This window comes from Strix uralensis, chromosome Z, assembly GCF_047716275.1.
Source record: "Strix uralensis isolate ZFMK-TIS-50842 chromosome Z, bStrUra1, whole genome shotgun sequence".
NCBI classification, from domain to species: Eukaryota; Metazoa; Chordata; class Aves; order Strigiformes; family Strigidae; genus Strix; species Strix uralensis.
This window is the reverse complement of record NC_134012.1, coordinates 54,530,112-54,546,514: the sequence shown is the minus strand read 5'-3', so window position 1 is coordinate 54,546,514 and position 16,403 is coordinate 54,530,112. Positions and strand designations below refer to the sequence as shown.

Sequence of the window (16,403 nt, the reverse complement as noted above, 5' to 3'; positions counted from 1 at the left end):
ATGAACGTGACTTGAGAATAAAATTAATGTTGCGTAGGGCTCAGTATGTGTAAATTGATATATAAATGCTGCTGTAAGTATAATTACTTCAATAACAAAAGACAAAATCAAGTTGACTAACAGAGTGTTTAATTAGATTAATAGAAACCATTTTTGATTTAATACAATGCTGTCTACAAAATTAGATACTATGTGGATGCATGCTAAATCAGTTCAATAACATATTGGGTCCAAATTAGCTGTTCTTATAATTTCCTTGACTGAAAAGAAATTTGAGTTTTATGCTATAATTTTACTAGTCCAGTATCACTAACATACATGGGAAAGATGCATTCATTTTATTGCTGGGTATTCAACCCTGACTTATCATGGTTCTTGTTGACTTAGAAGTTAACTTTACAAATATAGCATCTGGCAAAGAGAAATCTTTCACCTACTTTGAAATCGTATTCAGCTAAGTAAGAGTAAGATATTGTGCTTGGAAATCCCATTGCATTACAACTCCTTTAGATCTTCCTTTTACATTCCAAATTCTCCAGGTTAGAAAAAGGTCGGTAGGTCACTGCCAGTTAGCAAAGAGCAGATGGTGTTTATTACTGTGACCAGTAAAGCATGTGTCTGTGGGAGTGATAAACCCAATTAGCCAAATGTTTATTGTGCTTTTAAATGTTGTAGTCCTAGTACCTATTTCCATACCTGCATATATGCTCAATATAAACTTACTTAATTGCGCACTTTGAAAAGAGGTTAGTGGTGCACCTCTACAGTCTGAATCATTAGCATTTGTAGAAATACTGGTTTAGATAACGTCCTTCAAATGAGCCAGGCTTAGATACACATTCCAAGAACCCCTTATTACTTAACTTGCATTTTATTTGTTTCTAAATAGTAAAAAGCCTGACTGCTCCAGGCTTGGCTAGGATACCGAGGATGAATGTTAAAAGGCAGGTGGCTTTTTGTCCTGCAGAGGCCTCCTGCCCTCGGTTCAACAGACTGTGACATCAATACAGGGCAAGCTCATTGTTAGCTCAGCATCTCTGCAGTTTTTAAAAATACTGATCTTCTTGAACAGCTTTCTAAGGAGCAGTCAGCCCTCAAAAAAATTTGTGACTCTTTAGAGACCTGGGTTGGGATCAGTCGTGACCTCTGGCCAGTGACTAGTTTGCTAATAGCTCTGACCTCCCTAACGTGGGCAGAAAAGCCTGAGAGCCATTCCTGTGTGCCCTCAGCCTCCCACACCGCCCAGCGGGGCTGGCCAGATAGGGGTGAGCTTATGGAAAAGCAGTTATTGAAAGTGGCAGAAGAATTGTAAGGCAAAAGCCAATAATAAAATGTGACATTAGGACCCTCTTTCTGTTTTCTGAGTTGAGGCAGAAGGCTCTTGCTTGGGCTCCTGTCCGCAGAACCTGGCCCTGCTGCACTTCCCTTGAGTGATACCCACTTTCATAACTGACCCAGTGATTTTAATGACAGTAGTTTCTGCAATTACTCCCTGGCCATCCAAGTAAGTAATAATAGCCATATACATTCAACAAGGCCTGTCTGATTTTTTTAACATACTTGACAACTCTTCAGAGTCAAGATAATGTCTTTCAGCAATGCCTGTGCAGTACCTGGGACGATGAGTCTCTCTGGATAGCTCTGCAATTAAAATAATAAACCCCTTAACCTTGTTAATTGCAGATTTAATACAGATCTGCAAATTTATTTGGTTCCTTGGCTTTTCCTCAGTTACCTCAAGTCAGAGTTAAAAATAGAATCACACAAAATAAACTGTTTGGGTGTCTGAAAGATTAGCAGATTCTAATAAGTCACACTGCTAATGAATGTATTAGAGAAATAGCTATTTAAATTTTCCTGAGTTAGGAACATTTAGGTGAATAAAGATACATCAGACACCAACATTTTTCTTAATCAGAAAATTTATTTTAATTTTAAGGGTCTTTTAAATTGCTTTATTGAAATGCCACAACTTGTTACCAAATTCTGACAGAAAACTGACAAAAATGGAAAGTGAGGGGATATTTTTGCTATCTCAATGTGGACTTGTATCTGGAAGATGTTTGTCTGGAGTCACTGACCATCTGTTTCATGGAGTTATGCCAAAAATGTATTTTCACTGTAGATTTAGATGCTTGCTATGGTCTAGTGAATAACCAGAAAAGTATTGCAGCTTCTTCTTCAAGCACACCGTAAATATGAACTCCCAGCACTTCTCAAGGTAAAAAAATGTGTAACAAAAAAAGTGTTTGTTTCTTAGGTAAGTCTTCTAGTCACAGTAGCTTTAATGATTCTAACTTTGTTACTCAGATTTAATTTATTCTTGAGGGAATTCTGTTGATTTAAACCAGAAATTAATTTGGCACGGAGCTGTCAAGAAGCTGTATTTTCCCTTTGAGCATTTAATTTTGAGTTTGTTTTTCTCCACACTCTGGCATTGGGTTATTGTTCAAAGCATAATGAAGAGATGAGACCCAGGGAGCTCTGTAGAAACTAGCAGCCTTCTCCTTCAGTCCTGGGACCACTGCAGGGAAGTTTCAGTGGTGTAATACTTTAAGATAAAGCATTAGTGCATGTCCTTTGGAGTAGATCTCCAGAGACCCTCTGAAAGAGTACATTCATTTTCTTCTGCTGTTTGCCGTCTCCTGACATGATGTATGGGGTTTGCGTGGCAAGGTTTTGGTAGTGGGGGGGCTACAGAGGAGACTTCTGTGAGAAGCTGCTGGAAGCTTCCCCCGCGTCCGACAGAGCCAAGGCCAAGGCCAGCGGCTCCAAGAGGGACCCACCACTGGCCAAGACTGAGACCATCAGCGATGGTGGTAGCACCTCTGGGGTAACGTGTTTAAGAAGCGGAAAAAGCTGCTGCACAATGGCAAGTTCAGGCGGGGAGAGGAGTGAGAATATGTGGGAGCAACAACTCTACAGACCCCAAGGTCGGGGCAGAAGGAGGGGCAGGAGGTGCTCTGGGCCCAGAGCAGAGGTTCCCCTGCAGCCCGTGGGGCAGCCCATGGTGAAGCAGCTGTGCCCCGCACCCAGGGAGGGTAATGGTGGGGCAGGTGCCCACCTGCAGCCTGGGGGGGACCCCACGCTGGAGCAGGGGGATGCCCAAAAGAGGCTGTGACCCCATGAGGACCCACGGCTGGAGCATGGGCAGACTGTGAGGAGTCCTCCCCAGTGGCAGAGACAAGGGGCCAGGAACTGACCACAACCCCCCATCCCTGCCCCCCCATGCCACGGGTGGGAAGGAGGGACAGCAAATCGGGAGTAGAGCTAAGCCTGGGAAGAAGGGAGGAGTGGGGGGAAGGTGTTCTTAAGATCCAGGTTGATTTCTCCTATCCCTACTCTGATTTGATGTTTTTTCCCCGAGTCAAGTCTGTTTTTTCCCTCGCACTAGAAGTGGTGACTGAGCCCTCTCTGTCCTTGTCTAGACCCACCAGCGGCCGTGAGGTGTTTAGTTGCCAGCTGGGCCTAAACCACAACAGAGCTGGCTTACATTTTCACTGTTTCAAGGCTTGTGTTTGTTGTTCTGTAAACCAAGAACACACCAGGGAGGATTCCTGCAGTAGCAACAACAGGTTTCATTAAGGATCCAGGTCACTCTCAGAAGCAGCTTTCATGCTTTTTGTACCCAAAATCATCACTGCAGTTGCTAGAGGGTCTAGACAAGCATCAACCCTCTCTGTCTTTCAGCAGCTGACATAGCCCCTCTCCCTTGTTTTGGTCCAACACTGTTGCTTTCCACTTCTTTTGCTCATCCAGGGCAACACAGGACTCCGATTAAAGATGCACTTTAGAAAAAAAAAAAAAAATTCTGTTCCCCTGGGAGTTGCCTCCTCCCTCCTCCATAGCCGGTCCCAGCACCCGTCACCTCCTGGCCTGCGGCCACTGGGGACAGGCCCAAGCAGAGGGGCACCTGCCAGTGTGTTGGGGAGAGGGTTGGACCCCCCCTGCCTGTCTTGCCCAAATCCTCAGGGATCCGGGCAGGAAAATCCCTCCTGGTCTACACCCCTTCAGGCAGCAGCCACCCTTGAGAGCGGGTTTGGCTGCTCCCCTGCCCCTTGCCCTGCAATGTCCTTCCCCTGCTGGGGCAGTGGATGGGAGAATTGCCTACGGGAGAAGGAGTGTAAACCTCCCCGAGACCCGCCAAAGCCCCCCGGTGCCCCAAAGGGCAGCCTTGTGCTGTGGGGTGAAAGCAAACAGGCTGCCCCTGGGCTTCCTGGCTGCTCCCAGCTCCACCTTTCTGGAAGTCTCATGGGGTGCTGAGTCCCTCAGGGCTGAGCACACACGAAATCACCAGGTCGAGCGTCTCGGGGGGCTGAGGACCAGGCATAAGAGAGGGATGGAGAGGATCCCCAGGAAGATGCCACTTGTTGGACAAAGCCCTCGCTGGGCAGGTTCAGAGCAGAAGTGCTGCTGCTTTCCAAGCAGGCCAGAGGGCAGGTCTGTCCCCTTGGACAGGCAAAGGAGGCTCCATCACTGTGCTGAGCTGGGGAGGCCTCAGAGGGGAGCCCGAGAGAGGGCCCGTAGGGCTGCTGTCCCCAGCAAGCACCAGCGTGTCCCCAGGGGGTAGGGGACATCCCCCCGGCTCACCATCTTTGGGGGCTTTTCCCAGCCACCTTGCCTCGCTGCCCTCCTCCATCACGCAAGGGGACCTCCGGCATGTGACGCTCTCTAGGATGTGGCAGGGCAGGAGGGACCCAGATGGCTCATCCTTCTGCTCCGGTTATTCCCAGCCCAAATCCGCAGTGTGTCGGCGATCCCGGCGGCCGGGGCTCACCCAGGCAGGGCTGGGCAAAACCACTGCAAAACCCCTGCCCAGGCGTTGCCCACCTTCTCCCCAGGCAGGTGGGTCTCTGGCGGCTCCTGAAGCCCATCACGGGGAATGGAACTCCCTGCTTCCTCTCCAGGGCCACCTGGGTCCCCCAGCCTCCCTTGTGCTGGGGGGACCTAGGGGAGCGAGGAGGGAGGATGAGCTGCCTGCCAGCGGCTTGACTTTCTCCTGCAAACTCATGGCTGGAGGATCACAATGGTTTTAAAGGGGTGCCTTCCAAAAAGAAAGAAGGTTTCCAATCCCTCTCTGCAGGGATGCAGGGGGTTCACAGGATTCCTGCAGGCAGGAATGATAAATATGTTCTCCAACCGGGTGATAATGGAGGGCAGCTCAGGCTGAATGAAGTTTGGCATGGGGAGGGCAGATGGGGAGCAGAGAATTCAGCTTGCAAGTCTCTGACCCTTGTAAAACTTTGTGAAACTGTAAATCTGGAGTTACCACAGCCTGGATTGTTTGCAGGGTTATCTGTGTTCCTGCTGATGATGCCATCTGCTGTGGTGCTGCCATGTGTTGCCACTTGTAATGGGGTCCTGGCCACAGCAGGGTAAAGACTCTCTTCTCCTTCCTTAGCCACGAAGGAGGACCTGCCCTCCTTCAACTTAGCTCCACGCCTGGAGCAAGTCTGGCTGGGTCCTGCCAGTGCTCTGCGTGATCCAAGGCACATGGTCACAAGTTACAGCCAAGGACAGTTGCCCCAAACTTCCTCTTGATTGGCAAGTCCTCACTGGACCCCCTTGGCTCTGCCATCTCTGGCTGGACTAGACAAGAGGCAAGAAAACTCTGCCAGTGACTCGGGGCAGGAGACTTTCTGCTGGGCATGTAGCCTGGGATGGCTTGACATTGCTGTTTCTGCTTTCTTTTTCCCAAAGGTCCTTACTGAAAATGGCCTTTTCCATCAGCCTCTGCACACAGGTAGTGGCTGCAGCAGCAGGCAAGCATTCAGCCTTGTTTTTTTTTTCTTTTGGGTCTAGAATTCCATCCGGCACAACCTGTCCTTGAACAAGAGCTTCATGGGGGTGCCTCGGGAGAAGGGCGAGCCAGGGAAAGGTGGGTTTTGGAAGCTGGACCCCCAATACGCCAAGCAGCTCAAGAATGGTGCCTCCAAAAAGTGGAGAATGACCCCAGTGCAGCTCCACCTGGCCTTCACCAAAAGAGCCCAGCCAGAAGCACAGTGCGTCGCCAGCCGAGCTGCTTTGGCTCCCGCCTCCAAGAACATCCTCACTGTCAGCGTGCAGTCGCAGCAGCTGCTGGAAGAGTTTGAAGAAGTCACCGGCAACCTGAACGCCAATCCAGCAGGGCACAAGTGCCAGCAGCCCTTGCTCCAGCAAGCGGTGAAGGTGCCTCAGCTTTCCAGCTCTGCCTTGCTGAGCCAGGGTGAGCAGCCTGAGCTGGGATTGCTGGCAGGGGACTTGAACTGGGAAGCCATCTTTAACACCAGCCTGAATGGGGAATTCTCCCTTTTTGAGGATCTGGAGCTCACGCCTCCAAACAACCCCACGAAAGTCAACCTGGGCTTGACAGGAGATGGGCAGCACATGGACTGTGCCCAGGGGCAGGAGCAGATCCTCACCAAATCCAACCAGAACAACCTCGAGTTTGAAACCTTGATGGCCACTTCCCTGCTGCAGCATCCCTGGGATGAAGAGACAGAACATGACCTCTCCAACTCTGTCAACATCGAGCACTTGTTTGACCTCAGCGACGCCTCTTTGCTAGCGGATGGGAACGACTGGAGCAGTCTGGCATCTCTCGTCTAAGGGCCAGACACCCTTCAAAGCCCACACAGAATTTAGGAGGACGCTCCCCCCATGCTGCTGGCACTCCCAAGGGACAAGATTTTCTAGAGACAGAGACATCTACAATGGCTTTGACCAGCTTCATTGTCAGATGATTTACAGAAACACCGCCACAAGAACTCTTGCTGTATCTTTAAAGGACACATCAGCAGTCTCTAGTGCATGAGTTTTCCCCATGAAGAAATATAACACTATTTATTTTTTTACTTTTAAAGGAAGGATTGTGAATTATATATATATATATTTTAAATTTAGTTAGTTAGTTTCCAGGTTCAGGACATATGTTCTGCTTAGAGAAGAAGAAAAGATTTATAAATTCAGCACGTTTGCTTTTTTAGATGTTTTTCTATGATATATTAAATATTATATATTCAAAGAACCCTCTCTTTTTAGCACTAGCATCCCTTAACAGCGGGGCGATGGGGGAAATGCAGTTTGGGTCTGGGCTGGGTTGGTGTGGGGCATTTTGGCAGCAGGCGAGGGGCTACAGGGGTGGCTCCTGTGAGAAGCTGCTAGAAGCTTCCCCGGCCCCAAGTCGGCCCCGCTGCTGACCAAGGCTGAGCCCATCAGCGATGGTGGTAATGCCTCTGTGAGAAGGTATTTAAGAAGCGGGGCGGGGGGGGGGAACCCTAAGAAACTGCTGGAAAACCTGCAGCAGGGAGAGGAGTGCACAGTTTGCGTGTGCCCCCGTGGGGGGGGCATTCTGCAAGCGCGCGCATCGCTGGGGGTGTGCTGTGAGCTCGCGGGTGGGCGCAGGGGCGGGTGCACATGGGGTGCGTGTGTGCAGGGTGTGCAGGTGGGTGCATCCCGCGTGCTGCAGCGTGTGCATGTGTGGGGGGTGTGTGTGTGTGTGCGCACACTCAGGGGTGTGTGTGTGAACACCGCACGGTGCGCTCTGTGTTCCAGATGTGTGTCTCACAGTGCACATGTGTGCACGCTGCAGGTGTGCATCGCACCTTCTCTTTGTACCCCATGTGAGTCTCCAGGGAGTGTGTGTGTGCGCACGTGCCCCAAAGCTGTCTGCGTGTCGCACTGATTTTTCCTGTCCTCTTTCTGGCCCCGATGTGCCAGTCTTCTCCGTGCTGTGGTGGCTCTGAGCACCCTCCTCTCCAGCAATCTGAGACCCCCACCCAGGAAATTATTTATCTCTGGAACTCGGGGAAACATCTCAGACAGTGACTTCTGAGGAAAAAAAAAAAAAAGGAGGAGAAAAAAAATTTAAAAAGGATTGTTAGTCAAGAGTCTTCAGCTGGAGTTGCCACTTTTACAAGAAGAGGGAAAAGTTCAGGCAGCGGTTTGCTGGTGGTGAAGTAACGGCAGCGTGGGGCGAAAGGGCGGGACGGGCTCCACCGGGAAGCTGTGGGATTGCAGGAAAAAAACAATAAAGTGAAGAACAAGCCACTAAAACATGGGGATTTTGGCACGGATGTGGGAGGAAGAGGAGCTCCGTGGCTGCCAGCTGGCCGGTTCTGCTGGCCCGACAGAGAGAGCAGCCGGTCGGGGCGAGCGGGCAGTGTGCCCGTGGGCCCGATCCCGGGCTGGCGGCAGGGCCGGGCCAAGCCTGCCCGTGCCCACTGCCCCCCTGCCATGCGGTTTGCATCCTGCGAGCCGTGGCAACCGCGGAATGCGTCGGGGCTCCCTGAGCAACGGCCCCGCGGCTGGGCAGTCGGGCAGAGGACGAGCGATGGCTGGCAGCAGCGGTTTGGTTCTCCCAGCGTTTCTCGCTCCCGACCCCCGCCCCGCGCACCTCTGGCCCCTTCCCCTTCCCGCCGCGCCAGGACCTGCCGCCTCATCCCCTCCCCGCAGCTCTCGCCCTATTGGCAGTGGCACCGCTGGATGGGCCAGTGCGGCTGGGCCTGGCGTGGCAGCGCCGCCGCCCGGCTCTGCCCGGCCCAGCCCTGGCCCCCGCTCACCCCGGGGCCGGGAGGGGGGGCTGCTGTGCCGAGGCCACTCCCTCCCTGCCCCGCCCCACCGCCGCCTCCGTCTCCGCCTCCTCCGTCTCCGCCTCCTTCTCCCCGGGCTTCCCCACCCGCCCACAGCCGCGCGGCAGCCCGAGCGCCGGCACCAAGCCACTAGTGCCCGGTCCGGTTTGGGAGGTGCCTCGCCCAGCCCCGGAATCGGGCGAGGGGGCTGCGGTGCCGCTCCCGAAGATCCCCTTGCCGGCCCATCAACGTCCCGGGAGCGGCGGGGAGCTACACGCGGCCAAACCACCGCCAGGTCAGAGCGGGATGGGCCGGTTTGGCTGGGCCTGGTTCGGCGGGGGGCGGGGGGGTGGCTGAGGCGGGGCCGTGACAGCCCAGTCTGGCCCGCAGGGAAGGAGAAGGGGTGGCTGGAGGAGCTGTACCAGGTGGGCCAGCTACTGGGGAGCGGCGGCTACGGCTCGGTCTACTCAGGCATCCGCCTCTCTGATGGCACCCCGGTAAGTGGCAGGGACGGTGGCAGGGCAGAGGGGAGAAGGAGCAGGAGGAGGAGGAGGAGGAGGAGGCTCAGCCTGTTGCTCCCCTTGGCTTGCAGGTGGCCATCAAACACGTGGCCCAGGAACGCGTCGCAGCCTGGGGTGAGCTGGTGAGTGACTGGGGCTACCGGAAGAAACCGGGGCGTCACGACAGGGGGGATAAGGCGAGGCCTAAGAGGGTGGAAACCAGGACACCACGGGGGGAGCAGGCGTGGAGTCACTGGGGGATGTGGAGCATCCCGGGTGAGGGGCTGCCCAGTACTGGGGGGGTCGGGAAGGGAGCACTGGAGCATCCCCTTGGCAGGGGGGATGCCCGGGCACTGGCGGGGTTGGGCACAGGGGCACTGGAGTCTCCCGGGTGGGGGCTACCAGAGCCCTGCCCTGTCCCTCTGGCGGCATCGTGGTCCCCCCGGAGCCCGGCGGCACTCGAGCGCCGATGGAGATCGTGTTGCTGAACGCAGTGGACTCCTCCAGCTTCCACGACGTCATCCACTTCCTCGACTGGTTTGAGCTGGTTTGATGGCTTCGTGCTGGTGCTGGAGCGTCCAGAGCTCGCGCAGGATCTCTTTCACTTCACCATCGAGAGGGGATCCTTGTCGGAGGAGGTGGCGCGGAGGCTGTTCCAGCAGGTGCTGGAGGCCGTGCGGCACTGCAACGCCTGCGGTGTCCTGCACCGGGACATCAAGGCGGAAAATATCATCATCGACCTCGCCACCGGTGAGCTCAAACTCATTGACTTTGGCTGTAGCACCTTCCTCCAGGACACGGCCTACACCGAATTTGCCAGTGAGCCCACACCCAGGGGGATGCTCCCGGCACTGCACGGCCCAGCCTGACCGGGCACTGGTTCCCCCTTTGGAGGGGGGGGAAATTAATTACTCAGCCGGCTGCCAAGTTACTTTTTGGCGCGGGGTGGATGTTGTGAAACGGGAGCCGGCTCCCAGTTGCTGCCACCCACCTGCCCGGGGCTGGGGTGGGGGGAGCCAGCCTGACAAAAACAAACAACCGTGGGGGTAGCAGAGGCAGCGGGGAGGGGGTGAAAAACCCGTATACTGGCCGGTTTGGTTTGCAGGCATGGAAGGGCTTGGGCTGCTGCACTCCCCTTGTTTGCCTTGGCTTTTTTTAAATTTTTTTTTTTTTGGCTAAGGCAGGGGGGAAAGGCTTGTTTTTTTCCCACCTGTGGTGGTTTCTTTCTTTTTCTTCCTCTTTTTTTTTTTTTTTTTGCATGTAACGGTCGGGCCTTCCCCAGGCCTGTGCTGCCCTCTTCCAGCACCAGCAGCTTTTTTTTACAACCCAAAGTTTGTAAACAAGAGTCCCGTGTTGACGAGGGGGCGGCGGGTCACACCGTACGTCATCGTCCCCCGCCACCGGTGCAGCCACCGTGTCCCCGAGGACGCTCGGGTGAGGATCTGGGAGCGGGCGGCATCCACCTGATGAGCTCCGCCTGTGTCCTGTAGGAACACGAGAGTACAGCTCGCTGGAGCGGATCCGCTACCACCGCTACCACTGCCGTTCAGCAACAGTCTGGTCCCTGGGCATCCTGCTCTATGACATGGTCTGTGGGGACGTCCCCTTCGAGCAGGATGAGGACATCGTCAGGAGTCAGCTCTTCTTCCACCAGCCGATCTCCCTTGGTGGGTACCCAGCTTCGTGGCGGGCAGCGGGTTTGGGAGATGGCACCGGGTGTACGAGCATCCCCGCTCTTACGGCTGTGGAGGAGGGTGATCTCCCGTGGTTAGCTGGGGGAGGTGGCGCATGAGGAGGGTGATCTCCCATGGTTAGCTGGGGGAGGTGGCATGTGAGGAGGATGATCTCCTGTGGTTAGCTGGGGAAGGTGGCACGTGTCCTGCCACCCTGCTCTCCTCCAAAACAGCTCCTGGATCAGGAGGTTTGGGGGTAGCTCTGAGCACACCCAGCATGGCCCAGGCACTGCAGACAGTGGTGGAAGGTGGAAGGAGCCTTCTCTGACCAGCGGTGTCTGGTTTCTCTCCCCAGAGTGCCAGCATCTCATCAGGTGGTGTTTGTCCTCGCGGCCTTCAGACAGACCATCTCTGGAGGACGTTTTCAACCACTCCTGGCTGTGAGGCATTCACCTGCCCTAGGAGATGGCAGAGACCCCACCTGCACGGTTTGGCCCAGGACCCTGGCACATAACAGCTCCAGGCTTCTCCTGGCCATAAGAAGCAAAGAAGACCAGGCTTCCTCACCACCGTGGCACTGAGCAGGGATCATCGGGAACACTCACATCTGCCCCAAAGCTGGGCTGGAGACCTGATCTTCCAAGTGCTGGTGGCCACCATCCAACCCAGCTGTCCTGGGCTCCATCTGAATGACCCTGTCTCATTTGCTGGTCTTGCCAGTAAGTTAGGGTTTGTTTTTTTTTTTTCATTTTGGTTCTGTTATTGTAGAGAGAGGAGACCTTATGGCAAACCATCTGGTTTTGGTGGCTCCCAAACATCTTCCTGACCACCTGAATTCGGGACAGTGAGAGGATCGGAGACCTTATTGCAGGAGATGCTTCAACGGGGGGAAAACTTGGGGGGAGGGCAGGTGCTGTGGCCGAATGGCTGCCTCCTCCGCTGTCACAGTGCTCGAGTGCCTTCAGCTGAGATCTGGGCTGTGCTGGAGGAAATACTTGAATTTTCCTACACTGCTGCTTTTCCAAGACTCGCCTGGGTATATTCTTCCTTTTCCCCTTTCAAAAAGAAAAAGGTCAGAAGACATCTGGGAGCCAAGCAGGCGATCCCTCACCTCCCGTGCCTCCACCTCGCCTGGATTTTCTGGGTTTCTTTGCTTCCCGATGCCCTCACGAATGCACAAACAATGCAAACCAACAGAGCTGTAAATATATATTATTTATAAATGTTATACAGAAGTGAAGTTTGATGTGCAGTTGTTAATAGTGATAACGTTTTACCTTTTTTTCTTTTTTCCAGTTTTTGTTTTTAATTTATTTTCATGGATTTTTTTTTTTAAAGAGAGAATTCTAGCCAGCAGGATAACTTATTTATTTATTTATAATTCGCATGGGTTTCCAACCCACGCCTTGCTCCCACAGCTGCTGACCCCCTGGTTTTCTGTTTGGGCCTTCCCTCCGTGTCTGCCCCGTGCCCATCCGCACCCGCAGTGTTTGTGTCTGGCGGGGTGCGGAGCGGCTGCCTGCTCCCCAGCTCTCTCTGTACAGAGTTCTGGTTGCTGTTGTTCCCTTGCCAGGTGTTTTGTTTTTCCCCGCAGGTGTCTTGTTTGGGGCTGGGGAGGGGCGAGCTGCTCCGGGCTGTCCTCGCTGTCAAGTCTTTATATGTTTTAGCCGGCGGGTTTTTTCTTAATAGTTCATATTGTACAGGGGAATTCAGAAATTTTGTATTTTTTTAATGAGGTTTTAAATAAAAACAAACCACTTGACGTGATGGAGACATCCCTTTACTGCAGGGTAGGATGAAGGATGCTGCCAGCATGCCGGGTGCCAGTGGCCACACTGTGGCATGGCTACTGCAGGGCTACTGTGGGGACCACCCATTTGTCTCCAGCTGAGACTAACCCCAAAGGCGTCGCCCAAAGGCTCGCTGAGCCACGTCAGCCAGGACCAGCCAGTCGACAGCCCCACGGGGAAGGCTGGACCCATCCCTCGGCGGGGTGTTTCCAGGGCCGAGAGCTCCTGGCAGGTCTGGGAGGGATCAAAGGGCTGTGGAGCCCTTTGCGTTTCCGTTCACCCACAGGCTGGTGCAGAGCATGTGCTGGGGATGGTGAGGAAACAACCATCAAAGCAACCTTGAGAAGGGCCGGGTGTTGTCAGCCAAATTAAATTTCTGTCAGGCAGCTCCTGTTGCTCCGGCTCTGTTGGCGTGGAGCGGGTGTTGGGTGCCGAGTGCCGGGGGTTGAAGAAAGCTGCCGGCGGGCTGTGCCCACCTCCAGCTCGGCTGCGGCGAACGCGGAGCGAGGGGAAGTTGATCTTGGGATTACGAGAAGTCGGTCGCTATCAGTCAGTGGCGGTAACGCTTCGCTCGAGCTTTTACCCTCCACACTGTCAAACCCCACTTCCCAGCTCTGCAGTGCTCCGGCTTTGGGGGGTGGTGGTTTTGGTTTCTGTTTCCACTTGGGATTTTTTTTTTTTTAAATTAATGTGCTGAATTTTGAAGCCCTGTTCTTGCTTGACCTCATGGCCCACCTGCTGCGCTGTGCACGCAGGGCTGCGTCTGCCCCAAGGAAGGGGTACGTTTCCCCTTCTGCAGGTTACTTTGCAAGTCCCCCAGATCTCAGACAACAGGACCATCCTTTCCTTTTGTTGCCCCAGGGCTTTCTTGCTTAAACCTGCCCCCCACCCCCCCCCCCCACCCCACCCCGTGCCCAGGCAGCGGTCCCTCTCCCTGGCTCACCCTGGGGTTGCCAGCACCGCTGTCCGAGCCGGGGGGCTGCTGTGCGAGGGAATGGGGGGTCCTGGAGCCACGTCCCAGCCTCGTGGTGTGACCTGGTGTGCTGTGTCACTGCTGTGCCTCTGCCTTCAGCAGAAAGCATTAACTCTGTCTGTTTGGTTTGCTTTTTTTTTTTTTTTTTAAAACTCAACTGCATCTTTCATCTCCTCAGGGCTGCTACAAGCAGGAAGCGCAGCTCCACACACCTTCAAAGTTTAGGCCTATTTTGAAATGTGGTTTGTATTTAACCTCCTCTCTCGCTCACTTTTTCCCCGGACCATCCGGGAAGCTGCTCTTACACAAAGCAAACCTTCCCGCCATGCTGACTGCTACCGCGAGGAGCCTGAGCCCCTCGGGTGGCCGCCGTCCCCCTCGGCACCACCAAAACACTCTGGCGGCTGCCCCGGCTGCGGGCTGAGCTCGGCCCCCCCTGCCTGTAAACGCTGGCTGACTGCTGCGGTGTTCCTTAGAAAACTCACCGCAGAAAGGCTGAGCAGGTCGGGTGCGGGGCTGGGGTGCTGATAGTCACTTTGTTTCCACCTGTTGCTGATGATTTTGTCCCTGCCAGGCTTGTGCTGCAGGAGGGGAACGGTGCCATCGTGTCCCCTGGCAAGATCCCGCTGCCCGGGTACCATTTTATGCTGCCAAGGTGATGGGGTGTATCCAAGGTTTGGTGTTGGGAAAGGATTGGTGCATGTTTGATCCCTGTGCATCTGCCTTCCTGTGCAGTAATGCCTTCACAGGGCTGAGAGCCACCAGATTCATGTCCCAGACCTCTGCCATGGGGACAGAACCATGGTAGGTGTGATGGGATACCTGAAAATGGGCAGCCAATGCCCGTTGCTCCCCTCCACATCATCTCATTGTGGCACAGGGGCTGGGGAAAAGGAAAAGGCTTTTTCATCCCTCATTTCTCCTTGACAGGGAGATGTTCACTTCCATTTGAGGCTGTCAGCTATGACAGGAGAGGATGAAGATGCAGGAGATTTCCAGCAGGAAGCGATTTGGAGCCAGCATCGCACTCCCACCTCTATTTCACAACTTTTTATTGCTCCCCGCTGTCAGCAGGGGAAGGACCCACATTTCGGAAAGCAGAAAAAAACGATGAAGCAGGAGCAGGATGAGATTTCAGACTGTTGGACCTCCCGTTCTGGGAGCACCAGAGTCCCGTGGATGGCTGAGGACTTGCAAAGGGCCAGCACTCATCACACCTGTGGCTTCCTGTACCCATCTATCCCCAGCAAAGGTGCTTGGTGATGCAGAGAGGACTGGCCAGAGCAGCCTGCAGCCACAGCAACAGCGAGGGTTGTGTTTTGCACGTCCCTGTCTGGGAATGAGAGATGAGCAACAGCCAAACCCCTGTCACAGCTGGAACAACGCAGATGAGCACCAAGGAGAAAAACCACCTGGGGAGCGGGGGCCGGGCTCGCCTCAAGGACCCAAAGAGCTGGAGACTCGGAGGTGGCATCTCACCCCACGTCCTGCCGCAAGGAAAACATCCAGCTGCCCCCAAGGCGGTGTCTGAAACACTTTGGCCCTTCTCAGCACAGTGAGGCACAGGAGCTATTTTAAACACCTGCCTTAGGATGGGGTGAATTATCAGCAAACCAGGTGTCCCACGGCTCCGCCCCCCAGTAATGAATCCCGGTGGAAGTCACTCTCCAAAGGCTTTTTGCCGACGACCTGTGTGGCAACAGCACCACCTCCACAGGGCAGGTGGGGAAACTGAGGCACGGTGCCCCAACCTGCTGGAGATCTTTTGCGGTGGAGCTTGGGCTCACCTGCCTTTCCCTGTCCTACCCCTCCTTAGGCTGGGACCAGCCACAGAGGAGCTCCCAGCTTTAAACCCCTGATGGCCCCACATCACCCAGGCAGGGGATTTAGTCCTCCAGGAGTTGAGACTAAAGCCCTGCACGCCGCTCAGCATGAACCCAGGGTGAAACCTGTCCCTTCCCAGACTTGCTCTGAAAAATAAACCCCGTGCTGTGACAGTGGGGGCGGCCAGGTGCTGGTTTCAGGCACCTGTAGCCCCGCTCCAGACCAGAGTCTCATGTTTTGGGGTTTATACCGACCTTCCTGAGAGTGGGATCTGCGCTAACCCTGCCTGTGTGACACATCGAAACTGCATCACTCGGCCTGAGAGTTGGTGGGGATTTTTATGAGGAAAAAACCACTTTATTCACTGTAAAAAAAAAAAAAAACCAAAAACAACCAACAACCACAAAACCTTTCCAGTGTGTAAAATTGAGACAAATTTAGCAGCTTCGGCTAAGGAAACATATTTTTTAAAGGGGTGATCGGAGTGTTTCTTTCATCCTTTTCCAAGCTTTTGGTCCCCTTTCTCCAGGGTAATATTTTTGTGTCCTTAATCTCTGTGTTTATTACAGTTAGGAGGGGGTTAAGCAACCCAAAAAATGGAACAACAGCTCCTGTTTCAAATTGAAGCAGCCACTTCAGTGAACCTGCAATGACACACAGGCACGCGTGTGCATCTGAACGACTGCAGGGACGGAGATCTCGCCCCGCTGCGAAAGCTGTGGGAAAAACAGAAGTGGCAAAATGTCATTTCAGGTCAACTCCTGCCAAAAGTCTTCCTCTTCCTCCAGCTCCCCGAAACGGGCAGACAGGGCTGTGCCCCTGGCACACGCGCGTGGCCTCGTAAGCCATCAGCACCGACCCCAACAGAAACTGCCCCCGTGCTGCCACCCGCGTGGCACGGGTGTGCCACAACAGCCGTGATCTCGGTGCCAGGCTACTACTCGTAGTAATCACTCGCTGTAGCATCCCTATGTGTGTGCATGGGTGCGTGTAGATTCCCCCCCAAAACACATACATTTGGCTCAGTTGGGCCCAGGTTGGCTCCTGCCGTCACCAGCTGAGACCTGACGGCAATCGAAGCACAGCTGAGGATG

At 54.1% G+C, this 16,403-nt stretch overlaps 1 protein-coding gene and 1 pseudogene across 1 annotated transcript; both read left to right on the top strand.

Moving 5' to 3' along the window:
- Positions 1–2,869: 2,869 nt before the first annotated feature.
- Positions 2,870–6,588, top strand: LOC141938269 (forkhead box protein J1-A-like). Its single transcript, XM_074856917.1, has 5 exons — positions 2,870–2,933; positions 4,092–4,326; positions 4,613–4,845; positions 5,402–5,451; positions 5,803–6,588. The coding sequence occupies exons 1-5, from the start codon at positions 2,870–2,872 to the stop codon at positions 6,586–6,588; spliced, it is 1,368 nt and encodes a 455-aa protein (XP_074713018.1).
- Positions 6,589–8,463: 1,875 nt separating this feature from the next.
- LOC141938268 (serine/threonine-protein kinase pim-1-like) lies at positions 8,464–11,236 on the top strand (annotated as a pseudogene).
- The last annotated feature ends 5,167 nt before the right edge of the window (positions 11,237–16,403 follow it).